Source organism: Aspergillus karnatakaensis (assembly GCF_047715665.1).
Source record: "Aspergillus karnatakaensis strain CBS 102800 unplaced genomic scaffold BJY04scaffold_3, whole genome shotgun sequence".
NCBI classification, from domain to species: domain Eukaryota; kingdom Fungi; phylum Ascomycota; class Eurotiomycetes; order Eurotiales; family Aspergillaceae; genus Aspergillus; species Aspergillus karnatakaensis.
Window position 1 is genome coordinate 968,913 of NW_027395715.1, and position 23,476 is coordinate 992,388.

Sequence of the window (23,476 nt, forward strand, 5' to 3'; positions counted from 1 at the left end):
TCAACAGAGGTGGAACTGACCGATTGACCTCGAAGAACGCCTCTAACTGCTCATATATTATCACCATGGCACCCAGCAGCAAGAAGAACTCGTCTGTGAAGACAGAGAAGAAGGTGAGGGTCAATCTAGTTCGCAAGTTTCGAGATTGAGATTGTTGACCGATATAATAGTCGAAGGGAAAGAAGAACACTACTACTACCCTGCCGTCGAACCTTGTCTCTGCCCTTTCAGCCTTCTTCTCCGAACATGGATTGTCATCCACGGGTGCTGCATTCACTGAAGAGCTCGCCAAGAAGTCCATCAGCACAACCAAGTCCGAATCTAAAGATGTGCCTTCTCTTATAGAGGTCTTCGAGAACCTGGAGGCTCAGGCGGACGTCAAGACGGCCTCTAGCTCGAGTTCTTCGGCCAAGTCGAGCTCTTCCAGCAGCTCGGGTAGCAGCAGTGACAGCGAGTCTGAGGGCTCAGACTCCGATGTTGAGATGGCCGAAGCGCCCAAGTCTGAGCGCAAGAGACGCGACTCCACCTCTTCCTCTTCCTCTTCCTCTTCATCATCCTCCTCATCTTCGTCCTCGTCATCGTCCTCATCCTCCTCCTCAAGTTCATCTGATAGCGACGCTGACGACGAAGAGGAAGACGAGGTAGCACCGGCTCCTGGACCCGCATCAAAGGGTGTCAAGCGGAAGGCTGAATCCGACTCCTCTTCCTCCTCGGGTTCTGACTCCGATGAAGCTCCGAAGGCGAAGAAAACTAAGGTGTCCGCGGTCAAAAAGTCTTCTTCCTCCAGCAGCAGCAGCTCGTCTGACTCGGACTCGGACTCGGACTCATCTTCGTCTTCCTCGAGCTCGTCTAGCAGCTCGTCCTCAGATTCCTCTTCAGACTCCTCATCCGACTCCGATTCATCATCCGACTCAGAGTCTGACTCTGACTCCGATAAGGCCGACAAGAAAGCCGACAAGAAGGCCCTGAAGAAGGCCACCAAGACGCCCCTTCCCCCAAGCTCTAGCAACTCCTCCGCCGACTCATCCTCCTCAGAAGAAGAGTCCTCTAGCAGCAGCGGCACTATCCAGAACTCCGAGAACGAGACCACCACCAACAAGCCCGTCGTTGCTTCCCCGGCCCCCATATCAGCCAGCGCCAGCCCAGCCCCAGGAACTGGCAACAAGAGAAAACACACCGGCACCCGCCCCACCCCTCTAGCCGCACTCAGCGAGCTTCCCCACGACCACCCCTCAAACACCTACGTCCCTTACGCCTACGCCGAGAAGGCCTTCAAGGATCTCTCTGTCACCCGCGGCAAGGGCTTCACGAAGGAAAAGAACAAGAAGAAGCGCGGCTCTTACCGCGGCGGTCCCATCGATATCACCGGTGGCAAGTCCTTCAAGTTTGAAGACTAGATCAAGGATCTCACAATGATGCCTGAACCCGTCACCCTGTTCTAGACAGATTGGGTTTGGTCGGCAGTGCGTTGCGCACGCACTGATTTTCGCCTAGGTCGTCGATTATCTACCTTAATGTTTTATCCTGATTTATGACTGAGGTCTACGTCTGGCCAGCCAAAAAAAAAGCTCTTTCTTTTCTAGGTTTATATTCTATTCCAGGGGTCATAGATCTTCCATAGATCTCGTTATAGTTATCGCTTACATGCAAAGCAAGGCGCTTACGGAGCTGGGGTTGTTACTTTTTTCTTTAGTCGATATAAATGAAATAAAATTTTCTCTTATCTTAATCTTTTGTTTTTGGGTATTGCCTGCAAGTAGAGTCCGATGAAGGAATCCAGCTCGTAGCAGCGTCCTGGTTAAGAAAATGGTGACCCTGCTAGGTTCATTGTATAAGCTCACTGCATACGTATATGTTCCTCTTTTTATGCCCAATGCCAACGCCAACGCCAAAAGTGCATGAGAAAAAAAACCTAAGCGATCAGAAAGAACATCAAGCATAACCCAGTCTATCACTAATCCCTTCGCCTCCAAGCCCCCGGTTCATCAAGCGGCCTCCATCTCCGATCCCACCCAGTAGCCGCCTCATTCTCGATATCCTTGTCCCCAATATCCCCAAACGGCTGCTGAGATCTCAGTTTCGAGCAGGTCGTAGTGTCGTCACTTTCCGGTCTCTCGTAAGCTGATAAATCAAGGATGTCGCCGGCTGATGTTGTTCCTTGAGTGGTTGCTTTTCCAGTCTTCGGGTCAAAGTCTAGGTCAATGAGATCCTGATACCACTCTTGATGCGGACCGGTAAGGTCATCTGTAGAAGCAAAATCTAGTCGGATGATACCACCCGCTATGCCAGTGTAGATTGTGGGTGAGAGGAGAGAAGGCGAGGACATAGTGTATATGGGTCCGCGGTAGCGGTGGCGAGGAGCTCGAGAGCGCTGCCGGTGGGTATCGTGGGGATTGTTGGGGGCGTTGAAGGATAGGAATATGGAGAGGTCTTTGCTGGGATAGGTTGTTGGGGTAGTTCTTGAGGCTTTTGAATGGCCATTGCTTCGTGTAACTGGTGAGTGTCGTTTGGTTGCAGTGTAGCTGTAGGTGGTTGGCATTCGGAGGTCGAATATCTTGACGACAGCGTCTCCGCCTGCGCCGAGGATGAACCGGTCATGGCCGAAGGGGTGGATGCAGTATGTGGGGTTTTGGTCTGCTATGTCTGTGTAGGCCATCTCATATGGTTTGTATGAGCGTGTGTCGTGGAGTCTTATGGAAATTAGCTTCGAGTTCGTAGGGTTTCAAATGAGAAACAAACCTGACTGCGCCATCACCCCAAGCTGCGAGGAAAGCATTGCCTGAAGGGTCTGCGCCGGTCTGTCCTTGAAGTGGTGCAATTGCAGTAACAGTGGCTCTCTTTACTAATCCGTTTAGGGCCTTTGAAACCAAGAAGTCTGCGGATATGGAACGGTCAAATGAGATCCGTTCTTGTGAGATTGTAGAGATGGCGATTGCATCTTCAGATCGACCCGTTGCGACTGCGAATCGGGTGGCTGAGAGGAATTTAGAGCTCCTGTTACGTGCAGAGCTCCCTGATTCTATCTGCAGATGCCCAACAGCTTGTACCTCAGCCTCTTCTGTCGTCGTCTTGTAGAAAGAAATGGATCCATTGCCCAGATGTGCGGCTAGAGTTGGCTCTGGGCCATCACTCATATCGGTTCGCTCAATCTGTAGGCCATGCGTCTGATACTTCTGCTTATATTCGAACGTTCCGGTCTCCGGCGCAATCGCTAAATGGACAAGGTCGCCCCGCATTCGACCAAGAACTAAATGTTCGTGATCTGGGCTCTTCGCCCCGTGCTCTGGCCGTAGAAGATGAATACCGCGGATATCGTCATGGCTACTGATATGCTCCAAGTCATTAAAAATGAATTCTTTCCGCGAGCGTTTAGTTCCGGTTTGCCGGATCTGGAGTACTAGTTCGTGTGCAGCGCCCCAAGCTAGTACTTCATGCCGGTCGAGCCAGCTCGCTCCATTCCAAACTTCGTACGAGTCGATAGCAGGTCGGTACCCATGGGTAGGGTTATCACCTCGAGTTGCTTCAGGCAATCCGCCCAGTTGCTCTGCGTTGGACGGACGTAGGACAAACCGGCCTATTATCGCATGTCTATCCAGCGCTCGGGAACGGGAAGTAAGGGCTTGGGCTGCATCTTTCCAGAATGGCGGTGCAGGTATGTTGTGAAATCTTCCATTCACAAAAGCTCTGAAGATTCTCCAATCTTCGCTCGCAATGATCTGGTGCAGTCGGTGGCAGGTTTGAGCCAAGCAGGACAGAGCACTCGCAGTTGGGAGCTGCGTCGCTACGAGATAAATGATCTCTGGAGGCAGGTCTGAAAGAAGCATGTTCTATAGCCCAATGATTGCGCAATAGCAGTAATCGCAGGAAAACAAAGGTCCTGCGATAGGGGTAAATTTCAGTTTAGATTCTTTAGTTTTGCGGCTCTCGAGCAAGGCCGAGGGATGTTCCAATATAAGTTCTAGACGAAATAAAGAAAACTCAGGCATTGACAGTCGAAAATAGCTGCATCGTTCTATTGGATCAATATTCAGCTGGGCCGCAGCGATGAGCCATGATGTGAGTCACGAACGGCACAGCTTTGAAGTTGACTCGGATAACAAGGACAGAAGACGAATACGATTCAGTGCTCGGAGGCGAAAGGTGAGCTCTTTCTGAAGGCGAATCTAGATTAGTTAATAATCGTCTAACGAGAAGTAGACTATGAAGGTTTTTGAAAGTGCAAAGTGGACGAGATTTAGGTGTTGTAATCTTATGTCATCCGCCCATCACCATCGCCATCGGCCTGGAGCTTCTACGGACTTACTCCATCGTCTCAAACCAGTAAAGAGCGAGGGTTTGGCGCTTCAAGCGATAACAGGGGCTGAACGCTTGAAAGTGAATCTTCCTTTGCTTCTGCTCAGCTCAGACGAGGAGACTTCCTCTTATCACCGCAAACGACAAATGAACCCCTTCAACAGTCTCCCAGCGGAGATCATCCAGGAAATCATCCAAAGAGCTGATTTTATCGGAACCGAGAGCCTTCTGTTGGTATCTCCGCAGGTCAAAGCTGTCTTCCAGGCTCAACCTCGCTTCTTGACAACTAAGCTTTTCAAGTCCGATTCAATTACGCAGATTCCCACAATCCACAGCCTTTGTCGGAATATTGCCTTGATAAACCACCGGGGGAGTCACTTCTCAAGCCTCGGAAAATATTTGGAAGCATGTGAGGCTGTGCCTAACTTTTATGGCGAGATGGACACCGTCGAGCTATCTCAAATAATCAGCATTGCAGCACAAATCCAACGCTTGACGTCTATCTGCTTGTCCATAATGCATAGGAACTTCATCTCTGCAATTCAGAAACGACCAACAGGCTCGTTGACTGGTACCGCTCTTGCGCAGAAAGCTAGTGAGCCCTTCTCTTGGATGGAATATTACCGTGTTTCCTGATCCTTATGGCATCTCTATCACTCATCTATACTCCAGATAACCGTTAGGAGCCGCTGGCACTGGCCCACCCAAGAAATGCAGAATTTGGATCCATATATTCTCTGGAATACAGTCCACAATACTCTCCGTGAGCAGATTTGGACTGTTGCTGCTGTCCTTGCTGATCTTGGTATCCAAACCACGCATCGAACTTTGAACGTAAATCCTTATCTTCAATTTCATAGCCTGCCTGAATGGTTGGCTAGGAAACTGGTCCATCAGCATAATCAAGAGCCCCTTTTCCATGTCCGGAATTACCCTAGAAGAATCCCGCTTCCGTTCTTCGCCTCCTTTCAGCTACCGCTAACATCTATACACCCTGAACATCCTATTATTGACCCACCCCCAATTCCAGATGATACTGGATTCAACAGAAGCTGGGGCCAGACACCGTCGTATGGCAATGAAGGATCTGTACCCGCCCACACCTTCTACCTTTTAAGCCAGAGGATGAGAATGCATAGCTCTCCTAAGTACGGTCTCTGGGACATGCGGTCTTATCGACGCCTTGGCGTGGTTATATGGGATCACTGGCGCTTATACCTCGTGGGGTTGGTGGAGCAAAACCCTTTGGTGCAAGAGCCAACGCGAAATGGGGGTTTCATTGAAGGCGGGGGCGGTAGGCATCATGTTCAATTACTAGCTGAACAGACGGAAATGGAGGACAGGTGGCTGGCACTGGTTGTACAGAACAGTGACAACTGAATTTGAACAGTCCTGTTATAATCATATTTCTGACGTCTTCCCCTCTACTACCCGCATGTCGAAGTGTGCGCGACTAGACAGGCTCGAAGGCTCTTATGAAGATCAAGGCTCCAGTAGCCATGAATCATGCACCTGGTGAATGTTATAGAACTCCAACTTTCTGTAGTAACAGCTGCCTTTCACAAGAAGGTAATACTAACGGAAGATTAAGAGACCGACCCAATCAGACAACCATCTATTATCAATGGAATGACATCCGGTCCTTATCAACTTTAAACCCCGCAAGAATGTGGAGAAATGCAACTCTTGCTTCTTCTCCAAATCACTCCAAAGCGCATCTTGATCTTCCTTCAAAGCCGCACCATGGAGATCTCTTTTCTAACCGCGACGGCAGCCATAACCTTTATCGTCTTCCTTCTATACAAGGGCGTAATTTATCCTGTGTTCTTGTCACCATTGTCCAAGATTCCAAATGCCCACTGGACGGCTTCTATATCTCCTGCCTGGATTATTTGGAAGCGCTTCCAGAGTCAGAACAACCGCACCATCCATGCAGCTCATGAACGATTAGGACCTATCGTGAGGTTGGGGCCCTCGGAGATCTCCATCAACTGCGTTGAAGGAGGTATCAAACCGGTGTATACCGGTGGATTCGAGAAGCATGAATGGTATCCGCGGGTCTTTGGGTCATTTGGGTAAGCCATATTCCCCGCCGTCATAGATGTTCTGGCTCAGTTAGGTATACTAAGCGGAGATGTAGGACCGTCAGCATGTTCACCATGACCGGCAGCAAAGCCCATTCCACCCGGAAGCGGATGTTATCCAACATTTACAGCAAATCCTTCCTACAGTCATCTCCGCATCTACGACTGATCTCCAAGACAGTCATCTTTGACCGGCTCCTACCTATCCTCCACTCAGCAGCCACCTCCAACAGGAGTGTTGACATCCACGACCTAAACCAAGGCCTAACCATGGACTTCGTCTCAGCATACCTTTTCGGCTTGTCCAACGGCACCAACTTCCTCCAGAACGAAACGTACAGACGGGAAATGTTGCGTCTCTACCAATGCAGAAAGCCATTCGAATTCTACCACCAGGAAGTCCCAGACCTAATCACCTGGCTAAAAGCCATCGGCATCAGACTAATCCCCAAATGGTGCGACGAAGCGAACGAGATCCTCGACGCCTGGGGACTGGGACTCTGCGATAAAGCAGAAGCATCCATCAGCTCTGAAAATATAGCCGTTGAGCCAGTCGTATACAAGCACCTCAAACAAGCCATATCAAAGCAGAACCCGCTACAAACCGACAACCAGAATCTGAACGCCGAATACCTCTCCCAACAAGACTCGACATCGCCTGCGAATTGTACGACCACCTTACAGCCGGGCACGAAACCAGCGCCGTCGTCCTCACATACCTCTTCTGGGAACTCTCCCGGCACCCGGACACCCAAATCGCCCTGCGCGAGGAACTCCTCACCCTCGAACCTACCATCACTTACCCTCCTCCAAACCCACCCAGTCAAGATGGAAGCTCTCTCCCATCCTCAAAATCAATCGACTCCCTCCCCCTCCTCGAAGCAATCCTAACCGAAACCCTCCGCCTCCACGCCTCAATCCCCGGAATCCAGCCCCGCGTGACGCCCTTCCCAGGCTGCACACTCGCTGGATTTCCCAACATCTTACCAAACACGCGGGTAAACGCACAAGCATACTCTCTCCACCGAAACGCCGAGGTTTACCCCGAGCCGGAATCCTGGGAGCCCAAGAGGTGGCTTAGGGATGGTAATTCGGAGGCGGAGTTGGAGGAGAGAAAGCGGTGGTTTTGGGCGTTTGGAAGTGGCGGGAGGATGTGTGTTGGGAGTAACCTGGCGGTGCAAGGTATGGTTCTTAGAAACCCTTGATGTAATGTGGTTTGTTTACTGACAGATTGATGTGCAGAGATGAAACTCGCTGTTGCGGCGATCTATACGAATTTCAGGACGACAGTCGTTGATGATGAGGGGATTGAGGCGATTGATGCTTATACCGTGAAGCCTCGCGGGGAAAAATTGATTCTCAAATTCAAGCGCGTGTAGGAACTTACTTGCAAAAAGTATTGTCTGATTTGAAGATTGGGAATAAGTAATATACAGTATCTTATGTATACAAAATGGCCATATCAAAATTTTGCCGCGCAAGCCCATGAACTCCGTAACAAGCAATTCTCCATCTCCGCCGCGTCAGTCGGAGCGTCATTCGACATCTTCACCTGTCCCATCGTCACCTGTCCCTGGTATCGACCCATGATCTAAAGCCAGTGTAGCCTGGTACAAGACACGAGAAGGACGGGCATTGTAACAAGATGGCCTCGACTATCTCAGCATCAACAAGCCGCCTTAAACCGTCCAATTGCATCTACCCGATAACACCCTTCTTCTTCTTCGGCCCAACAACCTTCGGGTACATTCGCATGAGATGGTAGTTGACTGTGTTCGACTTGGGGCCCTGCTTTGTCTATATTGAGGAAAGAAACGTCGTTAGCTATAAATCTCGACATCCAGAACACAGCAAAGTGTCCCAGGGATGGGGTAAGGACATGCTAAGAAAGCAAAGATACGTACCTTGGTATCCATGCATTCCTTCAACTGTGTCTCGAGGAGGGTGCACGCCTCGCTGCCTTGGCCGGAGGAGGCCCAGCAACCTGTAGAAAGGGGGTTAGCCTTGTTTGTCTGAGTACTAAGTGGCATTGAGGTAGAGCCGCTGGATTTATTGGGAATGACTTGGGATCGGGTTGGGAGTTGAATTGCTCATCGCCCAGGGCCGCTGCGTCGCGATACTCCCCTCCCGCGCCCTTCCGACCCAGTGCTTTCCAGTTGAAACCCGGTACCCGCAGCCAGAAAGAGAGTACGTACTCAGCATCGAGGACATAACCACTGCACAAGAGTTCTGCTGACTCGTATTCGGCGCCTTCACACGGAGGTAGTTGATTGTGTTCAGCCGGATGGGCTTGACGGCCGTAGAAACGTTCTTGGGCATATTGGCGGCCGGGGTTGTTGATACTCTCAAGCTCCTGGTCGAAGGGATAGATCGGGTATGTTGTGAATGGAAGCGCTAGGCTCTATGTAGAGGACGAATTGACGTGATGGTGCGTTGCGGTACTGCTCCGAAGATGCTAAGATGCCAAGAGGTCAAATTCTCTAGAGTCCGCGGAGGTTGCTGACTAACCACCTCACTATCAGACGATAAGGGCGTGCTGTGGCGGGACTACGCTTGTTTCTCCTCTCAGTCATAGACCTTTTGCTTTTATTCTCTGTTTTTGTTGCTATACGAGGAGAAAGATATGCTCGGAAAACAACCTGAAATTCTTACTCTCAGCAGACTTATCGCGCGGCATCCAGCAGCTCCAAAACCGAGACGCTTCTCCGCGCTCATCACCCGACAAGATGCAGCATCGAACAAGACGAGCGAGCCAACCGAGTCCACAGACTCCCAAACCCAAAATGACTCCCCCGAAGAAGGCGCCATGAGCCGGCGCCTTTCCGAAATGACCGAACAAGCAATCCTCGAAGGCGGCCGGTCAACACGCAAGAACCTCTTCACCGTGGGGTTCTCAGAAGACCTGAAGAAGCAGCTCGAGGAGCGGGTTGCCGAGGCGGCATTCAGGAGTGAGCATGCAGCTGCTCACTCTGTTGTTAATATGCCTGTATGTATCTCTCAAGGCCATCACATATTACCAGATAAGATACAGTACTGACGCAATGATAGGAAAGCGCCGGCCAAGGAACGCGCGACATCGCCTCCGCAACACCCTGGACCGGCAACGAGAGCACATACGACGCAAACCTGAGGATGCTCGATAGCTCGAAGAAACGAATCCGCACACCATACAAAATCCCGCAACCAGGCCCTATAGACGCGAGACTCATGCCTAAACCGCCCCGCTCAGCTGGCCTGCGCATCGCGGACGCAAAAGAACGAACCGCCACATACACACTCAGCCAAGCCGAAGGCGTCTCGGAGGACGAGAAAGAGGCGATGCGAAGGGAAATGCGCGAGCGATTTACACCAGGTGCACGACCGATGCCGGCTACGTTGCAAGGGTTAGCCTCGCTAGCAAACGAGCGGATCGAAGACGCTATTGCGCGGGGCCAATTCGATCGCATCAAACGCGGGAAGGGCGTCGGCACCGAAACGGACCACAATGCAAACAGCGCATTTATCGATACAACGGAGTACTTCATGAACAAGATCATCCAGAAACAGGAGATTGTCCCGCCATGGATCGAGAAGCAGCAGGAGCTCGCCAGGGAGATTGATCGGTTCCGGCAAAGACTCCGGGTTGAGTGGCGGCGGCACGCCGCACGAGTCATTGCCAGTGAGGGCGGGTCTTTGGATGCGCAGATGCGCAGGGCTCGAGCCTATGCCGCTGCAGAACTTCGAGTCGCTGAGAGGGAGCGAATAGAGAAGGCTTTCTCCGAAACTAGCTCATCATCGTCACCTGCAGAGCCATCATCATCACCCACACCTACACTCTACTCCGACGAAAATCTCCCCCATCTCCCCCCTCTCCGCGACACACAATACATAACAAACGAACGCTCCTTCCTCGACCTATCCATTAAAACCATCAACGGCCTCGCGAGATCCTACAACCTACAAGCACCGCCTGTGGCACAAAAGCCCTACCTGAACCTCGACCGTGAACTAGCAGCTTGCTACGCCGACGTTGCACCCTCGTTAGCAGAGGAGATCAAGAGACGAGCGACGGAGAGAGTGCGGAAACCGACGTCTGTTGCGACAAAGGCGAGCAGTGTCTTTGATTCGCTGGCGACGTCGCATACAGCGAAGGTGTACGAGGAGGATCAGGCAAAGGGTTATGGGTTTAAGGAGTTTTGGTCGGATTTGTTTACGAAGAAGTGAGGGGTAGACAGACGGTTCGGGGGGGGTTGTACACTATAACTATAGATGATGTGATTTGCTCAAGAGCTGGCTGTATATATGCAATATCAAGACGCAATGTGGAAACACGATGGTAGAAATTGACTGCAAAAGCTAACCTAACTGATAATGACAAACTGTAGATGAACTAACCGTGGTATGAATAGCATTTAAAAGAGCGTTCTCAAATCAACATCCTGACCCTAACAGAGACCCAAACCATACGGTATATGTTCAAGAGGTAGGGTGGTCTAGGGCACTGCTGTCACTCGGTGTCCTCGCGTGCTCTTCAAGCATTATTTCTTCTTCTTCCAGCGGCCAATACAGTTGCCCACGTCGTACTTGGTTCCATGCCCTCCAGGTCCCATGTACACAGCTCGCCGAAATAAATAGGTATATAATAGCCATCAAGAATAATGAAAGCGCCACAATCGCCAAGTCCATGTTCACCATTTGCCAAACATTTCCATGATGGTAGCCGATTGGTGACGACATGAACCTCGTGAAGCCCATTCCCCAGCATGCGATGCCGAGCACGAGACACGCAGTATTAATAGTTGCCACCTTGAAAAGAAAACGAGTTGCCGGGATCCTATCATGCCGGTGTACTCTGATGTCCCAGGCGAAACTGTACCTGCCAGCTACGATGCTGAAGATCACAGGTGTTGCAAGAAAGTACATGGCGGCGATCATCCATGATATGGAGTTGCAAAGTGCATCCGAGCTTCGGGCTGAAAGCTGGATGGTTGTGATTTCCGTTGAGGTTATGTTACTGGTAAAACATCCATTCGGGTTGCAGCAGATCAGGTTGGCGGGTTCTGAAGCGCTGCTGCAATTGTTTCTCAGGTTGTAGTGGGCGAAATTGTGGGTTTCGTTGGTGTCGCGTTTCAAGGGGATGATGAAGTTGTGCCAGGGGATTTTCGGTTTTCCATCCGCACCCCAGCCAGCTTGATCCAGGTCGCTACCGGCGAAAGGGAGACGCGAGATGACTTCGGTGTCGCCAATCCATATCTCGTTGACGGCGTTGCCGGGCTGAGTGAAGTTTTCGGACTTGACACCGGTCACGACGGAGACTTTGTGGCCCATGAAGATGTATATTTTCAAGATAACGGTTTAATGAGCTGTGTAGTATATGAAGACATTAAGATGAGACTGTGGATTTCAGGACCATCGAATATGGAAGCGTTCGTCTGAGCGAAGAACCAGACGACCTTGGTGAGAGCTGATGGGAGTGCATCGCGGCTTCCATTTTGATCCCAGTCTTCCTGCCGATTCGACGTTGCTGGTTGAGATAGGCACAAATGTGCAAGCACCTGCATCTGAACACTTGAAGAGATTCAACTCAAGTTATTCTTGAGATGTGAACTGAGATCTCCGATGTCATTGACTGCCGAGTGGAGGTGATCGTCAACGCTAGGGGCCTCGATCAGGATCCAAAAGGGGCGAAGGAAACTAGCTCATCTTCTCCCATCCACTTCCCATGAACTTTTTGCCATTGCATCACTTCACCTGGCGTTTCCTCGAATCATGAGAACCATGGGAAATCAGAAGTGGGCATGCATTGACAGTATTCATCGAGAAAATACCGAAGGAAGATAATCGTGCTAAGTAGATTTGTTTTCCTCCAGGACAGCCGAGCTGCCGAGCCAGGAACCATCCAATAGTCTGCGCATAATGTGATGTATAACCTCATTTCAGCCTCTGAGATGTCTTTGACCTCTGCCGATCCAAATAATGGGTCTCGGACTCAGTCGCCCGTACTCCGTATAAAGAGTCTATCCCCACAAAGCGCAGGTTGTTTCTCTTTTCTGATTTTTCGTGCTGTTACAACTTACAACGCCTCGATTGACACTTGCTGATCCTACTCCTCCGTATCTCTCACATTTGATCTCGTTCCAGCCCTCACAATGCCTTCTATGTACTCCTTCGGCTTCGTTGCCGCCCTTGCGGGCCTCACTCGTGCCCTGCCTACGCCCTCTACACCCACCATCGAGGACCTGACCTCCACAGGCACCTCCTCACTGCCTGAAGTCCCCGAGATCCCTAGTATGTCCCTACCCCCAATACTCCTATACAAAGCCAGACAAACCGGCTAACAAGACTGACAGCTTCTGTACGCTCTTCGCGTCCATCCCTTCCAGAACCCTCGTAATATGGAAACAAACACTAACAAATCAGCTCCCCTCCGGCTTCGACCTCCCTGACCTCCCCGACCTCGAATCCAGCTTCATGGGCCTCGGATACAGCAACGATTTTGATCTCGGAAACATCAAAGACGGAGACCTCCCCAGCTTCAGCTCCGATGGCCTCCTAGGCAGCGTCCAGGAGCTTGACAGCGACAGCGACAGCGATGACGACGAGGACGAGGACAAATCTGACTCAGACTCGGACTCCGGTTTTGAGCTTCCCGATCTCGACTCGAGCTTTATGGGCGTTGGATTCAGCAACGATTTCGATCTTGGCAATATCAAGGATGGAGACCTTCCTAGTGGTGGCCTCGACTTCCTCCTCGGTAGTGTCCAGACTGCGGACAATGATGACGAGGAGAGCGATGATGAGGAGGCTTCCAAATAGGGTATCAAACCCTGGTGAAGTAAGGGAGGTGGGATAGACAGGATGTGTCGTTCATTGGGTTCTTCTACTAATCATTCTAATCATGGCTGTTCTTATGTGAATAGGCTTTTATATATGCACATACAAATTACTCTCTGAAGCTAGCTCTCACTGTTTTCAAGTCTCTGGATGACCGCCTGCTTAAGCATCACAGAAGTACAAACAACATCTATCGACTCTCAACCCTACTACTCAACCTACCACCCAATCTACCTCTACCCCTTCTATCAAGCACTAACTAAACGAAGCAGTCATAAATCCTCATCACATCATACCATTCATCCCTCCCTCCCTCCCTCCATATTATATACCTCCCCATCCCCGAAACCTAAAACTCAAGCAGACCCAACCTCACTAACCAACCACCCCCCATACTGCAACTCCTGAAACACTCCAAACGGATCATACTCCGCCGAAACACTCTTCAACCGCTCCACATTCTCCTCGCCGTAACTCGCAATCGGATCCTGATCCCTCGCCGCATAATTCGAGTACTTGTACTCCAAAAACACCCCTTCCCCCTTCGCCTTGGCTTCCGCAACATCAATGATCGCCTTCACGGCGGCGCGGACGCGCGGTTCGTAGTCTGGGTTCGTCCAGTCGCCCATTGCGTGGAACCCTTTGGCCATCAGTATTTGCTACCTAGAAGAAAAAAGAGGGACGGGGACGTACAAGACTGCCCTACAGGCTCAAGACCCAACGGCGAGTCGGCGCTTTGCGTCATCGCGAGACTGGACATGGGCTGGAATGTTGTGGTTAGGGTTACGTTGGTGAGGTCGGCGAGGGCTTCGACTTGGTCGCGGCGGGCTTGCTCGATTGCTTCGTAGACGGCTTGGCTGGGGCGCGCGGAGGTGGTGCGGAATTCGTGGCTAGGCAAGTATCAGCATGAGTTTGGTCTATACTCGGGAGAAGAAGAAAGAAAGAAAGAAAGAAAGAAAAGGAAGTGTACAGCATTGGCTCTGGCGAGATAACGCCCGCAACAGCCTGGACAAGCTCGTAGACGGTCCTGATCCCCGGCTCGACAAGATGCTGCACGAAGGGGACGGCGCGGAACTGGTCGAATACGGCTGGGTCTTCCTCGGGCGAGACGTAGACGAAGACGAGGAGGATTGCGTCGTTCGTGGCTTGCCAGATGAGGGTTGCTTGGTCGTTTGTTTCGATGTCGGTGTGGTATTGCAGGAGGGCTTGGATCAGGTCGTTGTAGGCGTCTGGGGCGTAGACGCGGCCTTCGGACCAGATTCGGTTGGGGATGGTGGACATTTCCATTTTCGTGACGATTCCTGCAGACGTTAGTATGTTGTAATGACATGATAAGAGGAAGGATGTACCAAAGTTGGCACCGCCACCCTTAAGGGCCCAGAAGAGGTCGGTGTTTTCTTGGGCATTGGCGTTGACAATGCTGAGGTCTGCGAGGACGACCTGTGGTGTATTAGAGGGTGATAAATATCAGGTTGATGGCAGGCGTACCTCGTAATTTGTGACACTCATGGCGCCAACCCCATACTGACTATTCTGAAAGGAGATACCCCCTCCGAGGAGCAATCCTGGTATACCAACCGTCGGAATCCTCCCACCAGGGACGGCAAGCCCATAGGGTTCCAGCGCCTCATACACATCAATCCATCTCGACCCGATAGGTAGATCCGCAGTCGATTGGTCGTCCGAAAGAGTTAGCTCATTGAACTCGCCGAGAGAGATTACCACGCCACCGATGTTACTATTGAAGCCCGGGTTATGCAAGTGGCCGCCGCCACGGACCGAGAACTGAACAAGGAAAAAGATACAGAGCGCCAATGCAGCCGCAACTTGCTGGGCAGTGGTGGGCGTTACAACGACTGACGGTTCCAGCCAGCAATTCGTGGACCTGCGAGATGAGGTGAGATTAGGTTCTCCAGATGTCTTGGGAGCTGTCTACTTGAAACAGAACGCGCAAGGGGTGCTATGCGAGGAGTGCATACCATGGGACCTGACGCTGCAGCTCGTAGTCCTGCGACCCCTGGACAAAGGCATTGTCGCCAAAGACAAGGGGGAATGCTTTTTCCACAAACGATGGTCGAACTTTGTCCTGTTCTGAATCGGGAAGATCGGCAAATTGCCCAAGAAGGCTGGAGATTGAGCTCGTGTTGTAATCCTGTCCGTTGGCCTCTTCGATGATGGACACCACCTTGTCTAGAGAGGGTGTTGCGCCAGACATTTTTGACTGTGTTGCAGCCCAATTGGCAGCAAGTAAGTCTACAAAGTTCGAGAGAACAGGACGGAGATGAGGGGAAAAGAGAGGGAAAAGCCAACACCGGACTTCCGAAGCATAATAAGGCTGTCTTCCCCTTGTCTTCCGGGGGTGGAGACTGTCGGACTCGCTAACTCTGTCGGTATACAAACGATGGATGCACCAGGATCATGCGGTGGAGTAGTTGGAGTACACTGCGCGTATTAAATCCCTGCTCTCGTGAAGATTAAACTCACCATCGTTGTTAGCGCATCCCGACCCACTGGACCCCAAGAGATGTGGCTGTCATGGGGATGCTCACTGCCAAAAGCTCTCCAGAACACCGGCCCGTCCGCTGCCATTCTGTCAGACTCAGAAAGGTCCACGACTGACTCCACGGACCAGATGTCAAATCTCCCCTGACCCAAACTTCTGCTGAGGACCCGGAATTCCATCGACACTCACCCCATCATGGACGGGGTTGCGACGATCGAGAAGAATGCCGATGTCGAAGGTGGAGGGACCGCGCGGATGACTATCGTCGTGCGTGCGGTTGTCCTGCTGCTAGCCATTTCGACCACGCTGGTTTGTGGGTTGCGTGTATGTCGTCGCCAGTTGGCAGATACAGAGCCGTTGCTAACACCCACAGCTCTACCTCCGCAAATTCATCCTGCAGCGCTTCGGTCTCGACGACTGGCTGGTTATACTCGCCTTGGTGAGTTAGCACTACTGGCTACACCCACCCTTTAGTCTAATATGACCAGATCGGAGTCAACGGCTTCTCAGCCCTCGCCTACACATGCTCCTACTACGGCTTAGGAGCCGACACCGAAGACGTCTCCGCCGATGACCTCGCAACCTGGTTCAAGATCTACTTCGGCGCAGAATGCACGTATCTTGCCGTCGGCGCGGCCGTCAAAATCAGCCTGACGGTCTTCATCATGCGGCTCTTCCCCACTCAATTCGTGCGTATCTCGGGGATAGCCATCATGATCTTCATCGGCGCCTTCACGATCTCCATGACCCTTGCATTGACACTGAAGTGCAAGCCAGTCCGAGCATCCTGGGATAAGAGTATCCTGGACGCGCGGTGCTGGGACTCCGGGACAAATTTCGCCGTACTCATGACGCAGGGGGTGATCATGTTTGTGCTGGATGTGGTCATTCTAGCGCTGCCCATTAGGCCGATCTGGAAACTGCAGATGCCGGTGAAGAAGCGGCTGATGATCTTGGGATTATTTGCTCTTGGTTTGTCTGCCCGTGTCACTTGATCAGAGAAAGAAAGGGCAACACACTGATAGCATGTCAACAGGCTTCATAGCATGCATTGCGGCCCTTGTCCGCTTCAGCACCCTCGCCTATGCAAAAGACGAAACAAACTTCACCAGTATGTCCCCGGTCCTTTCCTATCACCACCCTACGTCTCCATCCACCTCCTTCCAGGCTAACAAACTCTCCCCTAGGCTCTGCCGCAACATCCCTAATCTGGATGGAAGTTGAATTCAACCTCGCTCTAATGTCCGGCTCGCTCTCGTCGCTCCCGAAGTTCTTCACCCGGCACAGAACCACCTCGCACTCCCTCTCCCTCTCCATAACCTCCTCAACACCATCATCGGAACGAAAAGCATCGAAGAAGATGAATGCCTCGGGGACACCGCTCGAGCAACTCTCCTCGGGACAGACGTGGGGGCGCGGTATCAGAAAGAAGACAGAGATCACGAGGGTGTTTGAGGAGGGCCTAGATACAAATACGAGTCAGGAACGCATTGCGCCGATTTATGGGGCCGGGGAGTTGATGACTACTACGAGCGCTTACTCGGAGATGGAGAATGAAAATGAGGTTGAACGGGAGGTTGAGAGGGAGCTGCAGGTGAAGCGGGAGAAGGATCGGGGGAGGAATAGAGATAGAGATGGGGAGAGAGGCAGAGGAAGGGAGAGAGATAGGAAGGGGTATGAAGAGTTTGGGGAGGACTCGTCCTGAAAGTGGGTGGTGCTTTATGTGATCATGGAGGTTTCTTGCTTGGGTGGATTTTCTTGGATCTTTACTTTGTTCTATACCTTGGGATTGGACTTATGCTTATATGGATTTGGGCTACTGTATCTTTTTGTTTCTTAGCTGGTTGTTAGGGCTGGAAAAGGATTCTGCTTTGCTTTGTATTATAGATGGCTACCCATTAACTGCATTGTCACAATATTAAAGGGCCTTTGCGAAAGCATTTGAGTTGACATTTAGAGCTCAATCATGATTGTAATCTAGTCTGTCGGCCTAATATTGCTTTCTTGATCGAGGACTAAGGAGATCTGAAACTGGAGCAACCATCCCATACTTCCGTAGTAACCAAGTACAGTGGTAGTGTATGAAGTACCATAAACTACAATTTCACTAAAAGGGTGCCAGCCGCAAGAACTTCGACTCGCCCTCTCCCAAAATCGCAGAAAGAGAACCCTTCCTCTCCACACGCTCAACACTTACAAACCATACATCCTTCGCCTTATACCTCCTTGCTCTCAACCCCAGCTCAGCAAGAGTGATGGAAACAGTCTGGTTCCCGCTCCCAACAGTCTCAAAGCCGGCATTACCAAGGTTAGGGCCCAGATTACTCAAGAGCACATAAGCCTCGCCCTTCTTATTAGGCCCGGCAATCCAAGCCTGGAGCTGTCTGGCCTGGTTACCGCCGGACCCCTGATTCCGAGGCTGCATCGGGTACTCGGCGGAGAAATCCGCAGCTTCGATGGATTGCTTAGAGGTGATCAGGTATCGACCGAGTGCGTCGAGATTCGTCATGTCCGAGCCTATGAGAAGATTCGAGGACGCACCGATCCAGTAGCTCTGGAGAGTTATGCGTTGGTTATCCGTGACACCGGTGATTGCCGCTGGGTTGCCGACGAAGAAGTTATCTAGGTTTCCGCGGAGCGTGACGGGCTTGTCTTCAAGGAGCTGCTGGTTGACGAATTGGCGGTACTGCTCGATTGTGCGTTGGACTTGGCGCATCTGCACGAAGATGCTTCGGTTGCCGTAGCTGTTTATGTCGGTGTCGACGCGGATGCTGTCGGCTGTTGACGTCCAGATACTCCAGTACGGCTCGCTGCGGCAGACGTTCGATGAGACGTCGAGCTGGATTTTGCGGCCGGATTTGGCGATGGCGCGGTGGTAGGCGATGGCGGAGGCGCTGAGATTGCTGGGCATTCCGGCGTCGACGATAGAGCCGGGGGTCATGTAGTCGAGCTTGATCATGTCGACGCCCCAGGACGCCCAGAGCTTGATTACCTCGTTATGCCAGATCTGGGTGTTTGGGTTGTCGTAGTCGAAGTAGCAGTTTCTGTTCTTGTCTACGGCTTCTGTCAGGATGGAGCTGATGGTGATGTTTGTGCCGAAGATCGTCTTGTTGGAAGCCTCGCATTTGACACCGGGTTTCTGGTATAGACCTAGCCGGAGGCCCTTGCTGTGGAGGTACTCGCTCAGAGCGGGAATATCGAAGAGCGTCTCGTTGGCGACAACCCGACCGTAATCGTCTGTGGTTTGTCCGTACCAGCCACCATCAATACTGCACAGGTCGTAGCCTGCAGCCAGGATGTCGGGGTCTGCTAAGACGGAGCATTGCTCGATGATGAAATCCTAATCGATATTGCGGCAGGGATAGCTAGGAGTTGTGGCAGGAGTTGCGGACACCCCATACGAGTTCCAGCCCTTTGCGGGACGCAGAAAGCCGCCGACTGTCCGGGCAGTCTTTAAGGACTTTCAAGGGCCCGCCAGTGCTGTTAGGGGCGAGAGGCCAGCAGCTTTCGTCCGCAGCGGCGACTCCGATAGAGGTTAAAAGTAACGAGGTTAGAAGCATTTTCAATGAGTAGGTTGATGCGAAATACTTGCTTTTCCTGTCCAACAAGTGTTTATATATGGAGTCAGGGATTTTCCTCGAAGAATAAAGCCGATCTCGCAAGGCATTGTACCGGCTTGTCGTTACATCTGCCACATGGAGATGAAGATCCCCCGTATACCGAATGAATTTCCCCGTTCTGAAGCCTTTCATCTGCGGGGAACAACTGGAATCTGGGGATTCTCTCTAGTCCAGCGGAAAAGTCGGCTTTTGATTGGATAGTCTCCGCCTGAGACATATCTAACGGATAATAACTACATCTGCTAAATCTGCAACACAAATTGCGAGCGCTTTCCGAGCAGTTGGCAGTCAAGAATAGAACCATGCCTCGGATGGATTGTTGCGGGGGTTGGAGATCGCTTCTTGGGCCCCGGTTTAGGGCATCGAGACTGGGGACCTCCGAGGCATGGGGAAGACACATGCCCAATTTCATCAACAAACGGGCTTCACATGAATAGGTAGATGTGAGAACACTAGCTTCGGGACAGTTGCGTTACTGCTATTGCCAGTAAAGACTTCAAACATAACACCAAAGACACCCCATGCGTATAGTGTGGCGTTCAAAATATCATCTCCATCGGTCTTAGACCATTGACCCAGAAGATTTACACGGCGAATCTGGCCACCAGCAACCCTGAGAGCCCTACAGGCTCGCAGGCTCCCAGCCCGGCAAGCTAGACGGTGATGGTCCACTTACAAACGAAGAACGCCGCCGGCTTATATGTGAGAAGTACAGCGGAGTGAAACTATACGTAGCCCGAGATCAATGACTTAAAGATCTTCGAGTATTGAGCCCTAATTCGTGGAAGAAGATATCAACCCTACTTGATCTTCGGAGATACCGTCTCGGAAACCACCCCGGGCCCTGCATGGAAGACTAGACTTACCGATTTTGTGTGATGATAGTATTTCATGCCACTCCCCAGGTTGTCTTCTCTGGATGGATTGTTGCGGAGGCATGAGAATAGCGTCTTGAGTTCGGCTTTGGAGCTCGGGGTAATTGAGACCGGAGCAGCGGTAGCATTTAGGATTAGACACAGATATGCTCTGGAGAAACTTCGGAGGTAGGGTATATGAAGAAGGAGGTAGCTATACATCACGTCTCTCGACCCCTATCGCCCTTTCAATACCTAGGGCCCGAGCTAGAAGTAGCGTATACTTCTTGGCGTGTAATGGGCATGGCTTGCAATCATTGTCCTGGATCATCATCTTGCGCCCGAGTCTCCAGAGTACTTGCTCGCAAGGGTGAGGAAGCGAAGGGTATTGTGGAGCGTCTCGCCAGCGAAGAGATCCTGGAACTTACCTGCACAAATCGGTTCAGCTCATGATTATAACCAACAAAATAGAAAAGCCCCTTCAAGAGGGCACAGGGTATACTGACTGTTTAAGGGCACGAACCTTGGGCGCACTGGGATCACCTGCGTTGACTGCGTGATCTTATTGTGGTGCGACCATGTTCCTGCTGTTTTGTCGCACTTGTGCCAGAAATTCTAGCAATCGGCTACGCCTCCTCAGTTCTGTTCCTTGTCTGGAACAGCGGGTATCAGCTCAGCGTTGGGCCCGCAGGGTATATTCTCGTCAGTGAAGTTTCCTCCACCCGCCTCCGACCAAAGACCGTTGTCCTTGCACTCATTGCATACAATCTCTCCGTGTTGATTTGGATACTTTGTTGGCCCCTACATCCTGAATCCCGGAGAGGGAAACTGGAAGGGAAAAACAGGTTTTCTGACAGGAGGAATCAACATCGTGTTGTTTGCCTGGACCATTTTGAACTTCCTGAGACAAAGGATCGGGCGTTTGCCGAGCTAGATGTCTTATTTGCGAGGGAGGGGCTGAAAGCAAGGGACTTCAAGAGACAGCAGGTGGAGTTTGGAGGCTTTCATGAGAGAAAGGAGGGGTCGGAGGTATCGTCCTAGTCCTTGTGTATAGTATGACTGGAGGACGGCTTCTTCGGGTTGCTGACTCCAGGAGCCCAGAGGCTTATCGAAGTTGGAGAAAGGAAACTCGAGTCAATTAGCAGCCCCTTATCCATGACTCGTAACTAAATCCATGAGTTTAGGGCTTCGAGCCTGTTTTCCGATGGGTCCTGAAGATTCGTAGCCGAGGGAGCCAATAATACTGCATAGTCCGGTGGACTTAACGTTAGGGTCCGCTAGTAGCCCCAAAGTCCATACGTACTGTAGGGCAGAGCATCCTTTGAAGTTTCAAGAGGAACAGCGCGAGTCAAGTGGAAAGCAGCGCCGTCCAGACATCTGCTTCTTTAGGCAAGTTTTGAGCTTTTCTCTTTGACGGGGCTGTTTTAGGAGGGAGAGCCCATAGATATGCTTAGCATAATTACTAGTCCCTAGAGTAGATACTCGGGGTTTGAAAGCCTTTAGGGAAGATCACAGTCGTCAAATCCAGAGATCACGCAAGAGCCCTATCAGAAGGCGGACAGGATGTTGGCGTAGGGCTAGGATAACCTCGCTGATGCGGGCATATGGAGATAGTACGCATGCTATGTCCGAGCTCAACACTACACATGTAAGAAAGTATCGTACCTTGATGATCAAGGACACACGTACTTAGCACTCAAGATGGCAGGACCTTCGGCTAGCCACCTACACAACAGTCACTAGAAGTGTCTCCATCCGACCCTAAGCCACTAAGTGCTTCATGGGAGGTCAACACCCGCGTCGGTGGCTTCGGAAGTCAACCGTGCCACCTGCCCACCTTGTCAATGATCGACAGTATATGAAGGCCACCAACCTTGGCAAAAACGGCCATTGGTGAAAGAGTCGTTGCTTGCTGATCCACGTGCTGTAGTGTAGAACATTTCCGAGACGACATTAAGGCTCTATCATCAGCCTCTTGGGGTTAAAATTGACGAGTATCCACTGTTTACTGACGGGCCAAGCAAGGCTATATTGAATGACGTCGTTGGATATCGGGGTAGACCACTGACACGCTCAGCTGAAGCCTACCAACTGTAGGAACACACTCCACAGTATCGACTCGGGAATAAAATCCAGGTATATCAGGCTAGCCGCTAAACGACATCTTCAGCTGAAGGAGGCTGCTCTCCTACTCCGTAGTGTCAGCTAGCGCGGCCCCCACGTTTCATGCGGAGGTTCCTTGGAAGTGCTTCAAAATAGTACCAATCAGCCCTGCTTGGAAATCATGCGATCAACGCAATATCGCTCGGTTTGTCGTCTTATTGGCTGTGGAGAACATGTGGAACTGATATACTCTAGGAGGGCTCCGGACAACATGGTAAGGGTGTTTACAGATGCTTCTATGTGCCGTCAGTAATGGCAGGCTTGTGCAGGCTGGTTCCTCGACAAGAGCAAGGGCAGGATATAAAAGGCAGCTAGATACCCAACCAACCTTGTTTAAGCAGCAACAACAGTGAGAAGCCAGAGACCCAGCCCAGCAACGCCTCGAACCACCATTCAAAATGAGATTCACTCTCCCCATCATCGCAGCCCTCGCGGCGATTACCGCAGCCCAGGACTATCCTTTCACTGAAGTCGTCTGCGAAACCAGCGACTCGAGCCCTTACTTGCACAACGTGAACGAGTTGATCGACAATCTGCTCGCCGCGACTGGCGAGAACCTGTGCAACTGTTGTGATAACGGCTGCGGGGAGACCATTACCGATTACTCCGGCAGCGGCGGTGCCGCTTTGATGGTTTGCGGAGCTTCAATGCGCGTAAGAAGTCCCTGACCCTCAACTCACTCCTGGATGTATAGACTAACAGCTCGCAGTGCTCGTTGGATCCCCAAGGACTACCTTGTTCCAATCCCGCTGCCAGCTGTGGAGGTGTCAAGGCTGGAGTTGCTGGTTCTGCCATTGAAGGGCTTCGCGACCAGTGTGTTGGGCCCGACTCAAATGGCGATGAGCGGGTTGGTGGCATTCAGAAGACGCACTATTCTGCGGATATTGTTAGTGAGATTCGTCTCTTCTCCAAGCCTGGTTAAGCGGATAAGGGAAAGCAAACACCGATGGACTGGGTACCTGGGATCGTGAAGAAGAGTGAAAGATGGGGTGGGGGGAGATGAGGCAATGATTGAGAACTGTACTTAGGATTGATTCAACTCGAGAGACACGTACGAATGAGAGGATTGTTAAATTACTGCCAAGTGTGTAGACGATGAAGTAAACAAAGACCCCTCACTTCCCTTCCCTCAACTGCACCTCACCC

General features: G+C 51.4%; 12 protein-coding genes across 12 annotated transcripts; 7 read left to right on the forward strand and 5 right to left on the reverse strand.

The window, feature by feature from the left end:
- Nucleotides 1-65: 65 nt before the first annotated feature.
- On the forward strand, nt 66-1,397 carry BJY04DRAFT_213512 (nucleolar and coiled-body phosphoprotein 1 family protein; the record flags this gene model as incomplete). The annotated part of the gene is made up of 2 exons (XM_073714911.1): nt 66-113; nt 171-1,397. 2 exons carry the CDS (start codon nt 66-68, stop codon nt 1,395-1,397), a joined length of 1,275 nt encoding a protein of 424 aa, XP_073576572.1.
- A 320-nt stretch (nt 1,398-1,717) lies between these two features.
- BJY04DRAFT_178306 (uncharacterized protein) lies at nt 1,718-4,203 on the reverse strand. The gene is made up of 2 exons (XM_073709718.1): nt 2,740-4,203; nt 1,718-2,690 (listed from the first exon to the last, which is right to left on the reverse strand). The coding sequence occupies exons 1-2, from the start codon at nt 3,822-3,824 to the stop codon at nt 1,955-1,957; spliced, it is 1,821 nt and encodes a 606-aa protein (XP_073576573.1). The 5' UTR covers nt 3,825-4,203; the 3' UTR covers nt 1,718-1,954.
- Nucleotides 4,204-4,440: 237 nt separating this feature from the next.
- Nucleotides 4,441-4,929, forward strand: BJY04DRAFT_213514 (uncharacterized protein; the record flags this gene model as incomplete). The annotated part of the gene is made up of 1 exon (XM_073714912.1): nt 4,441-4,929. The coding sequence occupies one exon, from the start codon at nt 4,441-4,443 to the stop codon at nt 4,927-4,929; it is 489 nt and encodes a 162-aa protein (XP_073576574.1).
- Nucleotides 4,930-6,036: 1,107 nt separating this feature from the next.
- On the forward strand, nt 6,037-7,756 carry BJY04DRAFT_213515 (cytochrome P450; the record flags this gene model as incomplete). Its single annotated transcript, XM_073714913.1, has 4 exons — nt 6,037-6,368; nt 6,434-6,832; nt 6,955-7,559; nt 7,620-7,756. 4 exons carry the CDS (start codon nt 6,037-6,039, stop codon nt 7,754-7,756), a joined length of 1,473 nt encoding a protein of 490 aa, XP_073576575.1.
- An 8-nt stretch (nt 7,757-7,764) lies between these two features.
- Nucleotides 7,765-8,817, reverse strand: BJY04DRAFT_178311 (mitochondrial 37S ribosomal protein mS37). Its single transcript, XM_073709719.1, has 3 exons — nt 8,573-8,817; nt 8,282-8,361; nt 7,765-8,174 (listed from the first exon to the last, which is right to left on the reverse strand). Exons 1-3 carry the CDS (start codon nt 8,694-8,696, stop codon nt 8,076-8,078), a joined length of 303 nt encoding a protein of 100 aa, XP_073576576.1. The 5' UTR covers nt 8,697-8,817; the 3' UTR covers nt 7,765-8,075.
- Nucleotides 8,818-8,941: 124 nt separating this feature from the next.
- BJY04DRAFT_178312 (DnaJ family domain-containing protein) lies at nt 8,942-10,601 on the forward strand. Its single transcript, XM_073709720.1, has 2 exons — nt 8,942-9,363; nt 9,426-10,601. The coding sequence occupies exons 1-2, from the start codon at nt 9,001-9,003 to the stop codon at nt 10,578-10,580; spliced, it is 1,518 nt and encodes a 505-aa protein (XP_073576577.1). The 5' UTR covers nt 8,942-9,000; the 3' UTR covers nt 10,581-10,601.
- A 77-nt stretch (nt 10,602-10,678) lies between these two features.
- On the reverse strand, nt 10,679-11,980 carry BJY04DRAFT_77362 (uncharacterized protein). Its single transcript, XM_073721041.1, has one exon. It carries the CDS (start codon nt 11,682-11,684, stop codon nt 10,833-10,835), a length of 852 nt encoding a protein of 283 aa, XP_073576578.1. The 5' UTR covers nt 11,685-11,980; the 3' UTR covers nt 10,679-10,832.
- A 418-nt stretch (nt 11,981-12,398) lies between these two features.
- Nucleotides 12,399-13,311, forward strand: BJY04DRAFT_77366 (uncharacterized protein). Its single transcript, XM_073721042.1, has 3 exons — nt 12,399-12,644; nt 12,707-12,711; nt 12,777-13,311. The coding sequence occupies exons 1-3, from the start codon at nt 12,506-12,508 to the stop codon at nt 13,170-13,172; spliced, it is 540 nt and encodes a 179-aa protein (XP_073576579.1). The 5' UTR covers nt 12,399-12,505; the 3' UTR covers nt 13,173-13,311.
- Nucleotides 13,312-13,546: 235 nt separating this feature from the next.
- Nucleotides 13,547-15,405, reverse strand: BJY04DRAFT_213520 (FAD-binding oxidoreductase; the record flags this gene model as incomplete). Its single annotated transcript, XM_073714914.1, has 6 exons — nt 13,547-13,830; nt 13,884-14,080; nt 14,161-14,491; nt 14,540-14,630; nt 14,679-15,075; nt 15,170-15,405. 6 exons carry the CDS (start codon nt 15,403-15,405, stop codon nt 13,547-13,549), a joined length of 1,536 nt encoding a protein of 511 aa, XP_073576580.1.
- A 483-nt stretch (nt 15,406-15,888) lies between these two features.
- BJY04DRAFT_213521 (uncharacterized protein) lies at nt 15,889-17,398 on the forward strand (the record flags this gene model as incomplete). The annotated part of the gene is made up of 5 exons (XM_073714915.1): nt 15,889-16,017; nt 16,067-16,132; nt 16,182-16,665; nt 16,730-16,804; nt 16,881-17,398. The coding sequence occupies 5 exons, from the start codon at nt 15,889-15,891 to the stop codon at nt 17,396-17,398; spliced, it is 1,272 nt and encodes a 423-aa protein (XP_073576581.1).
- A 402-nt stretch (nt 17,399-17,800) lies between these two features.
- BJY04DRAFT_213522 (glycoside hydrolase superfamily) lies at nt 17,801-19,253 on the reverse strand (the record flags this gene model as incomplete). Its single annotated transcript, XM_073714916.1, has 2 exons — nt 17,801-19,033; nt 19,095-19,253. 2 exons carry the CDS (start codon nt 19,251-19,253, stop codon nt 17,801-17,803), a joined length of 1,392 nt encoding a protein of 463 aa, XP_073576582.1.
- Nucleotides 19,254-22,584: 3,331 nt separating this feature from the next.
- On the forward strand, nt 22,585-23,436 carry BJY04DRAFT_178316 (uncharacterized protein). The gene is made up of 2 exons (XM_073709721.1): nt 22,585-22,983; nt 23,040-23,436. Exons 1-2 carry the CDS (start codon nt 22,729-22,731, stop codon nt 23,250-23,252), a joined length of 468 nt encoding a protein of 155 aa, XP_073576583.1. The 5' UTR covers nt 22,585-22,728; the 3' UTR covers nt 23,253-23,436.
- The last annotated feature ends 40 nt before the right edge of the window (nt 23,437-23,476 follow it).

Coding starts and splice junctions, on each gene's coding strand:
- BJY04DRAFT_178306 (XM_073709718.1), bottom strand. CDS start 3,824: ATGCTTCTTTCAGACCTGCCTCCAGAGATCATTTATCTCGTAGCGACG. Junction 2,691..2,739: donor TGGGGTGATGGCGCAGTCAG/GTTTGTTTCTCA, acceptor AATTTCCATAAG/ACTCCACGACACACGCTCAT.
- BJY04DRAFT_178311 (XM_073709719.1), bottom strand. CDS start 8,696: ATGCCCAAGAACGTTTCTACGGCCGTCAAGCCCATCCGGCTGAACACA. Junction 8,362..8,572: donor GGTTATGTCCTCGATGCTGA/GTACGTACTCTC, acceptor CCCTTTCTACAG/GTTGCTGGGCCTCCTCCGGC. Junction 8,175..8,281: donor AGGAATGCATGGATACCAAG/GTACGTATCTTT, acceptor TCCTCAATATAG/ACAAAGCAGGGCCCCAAGTC.
- BJY04DRAFT_178312 (XM_073709720.1), top strand. CDS start 9,001: ATGCTCGGAAAACAACCTGAAATTCTTACTCTCAGCAGACTTATCGCG. Junction 9,364..9,425: donor ACTCTGTTGTTAATATGCCT/GTATGTATCTCT, acceptor ACGCAATGATAG/GAAAGCGCCGGCCAAGGAAC.
- BJY04DRAFT_77362 (XM_073721041.1), bottom strand. CDS start 11,684: ATGGGCCACAAAGTCTCCGTCGTGACCGGTGTCAAGTCCGAAAACTTC.
- BJY04DRAFT_77366 (XM_073721042.1), top strand. CDS start 12,506: ATGCCTTCTATGTACTCCTTCGGCTTCGTTGCCGCCCTTGCGGGCCTC.
- BJY04DRAFT_178316 (XM_073709721.1), top strand. CDS start 22,729: ATGAGATTCACTCTCCCCATCATCGCAGCCCTCGCGGCGATTACCGCA. Junction 22,984..23,039: donor TTTGCGGAGCTTCAATGCGC/GTAAGAAGTCCC, acceptor AACAGCTCGCAG/TGCTCGTTGGATCCCCAAGG.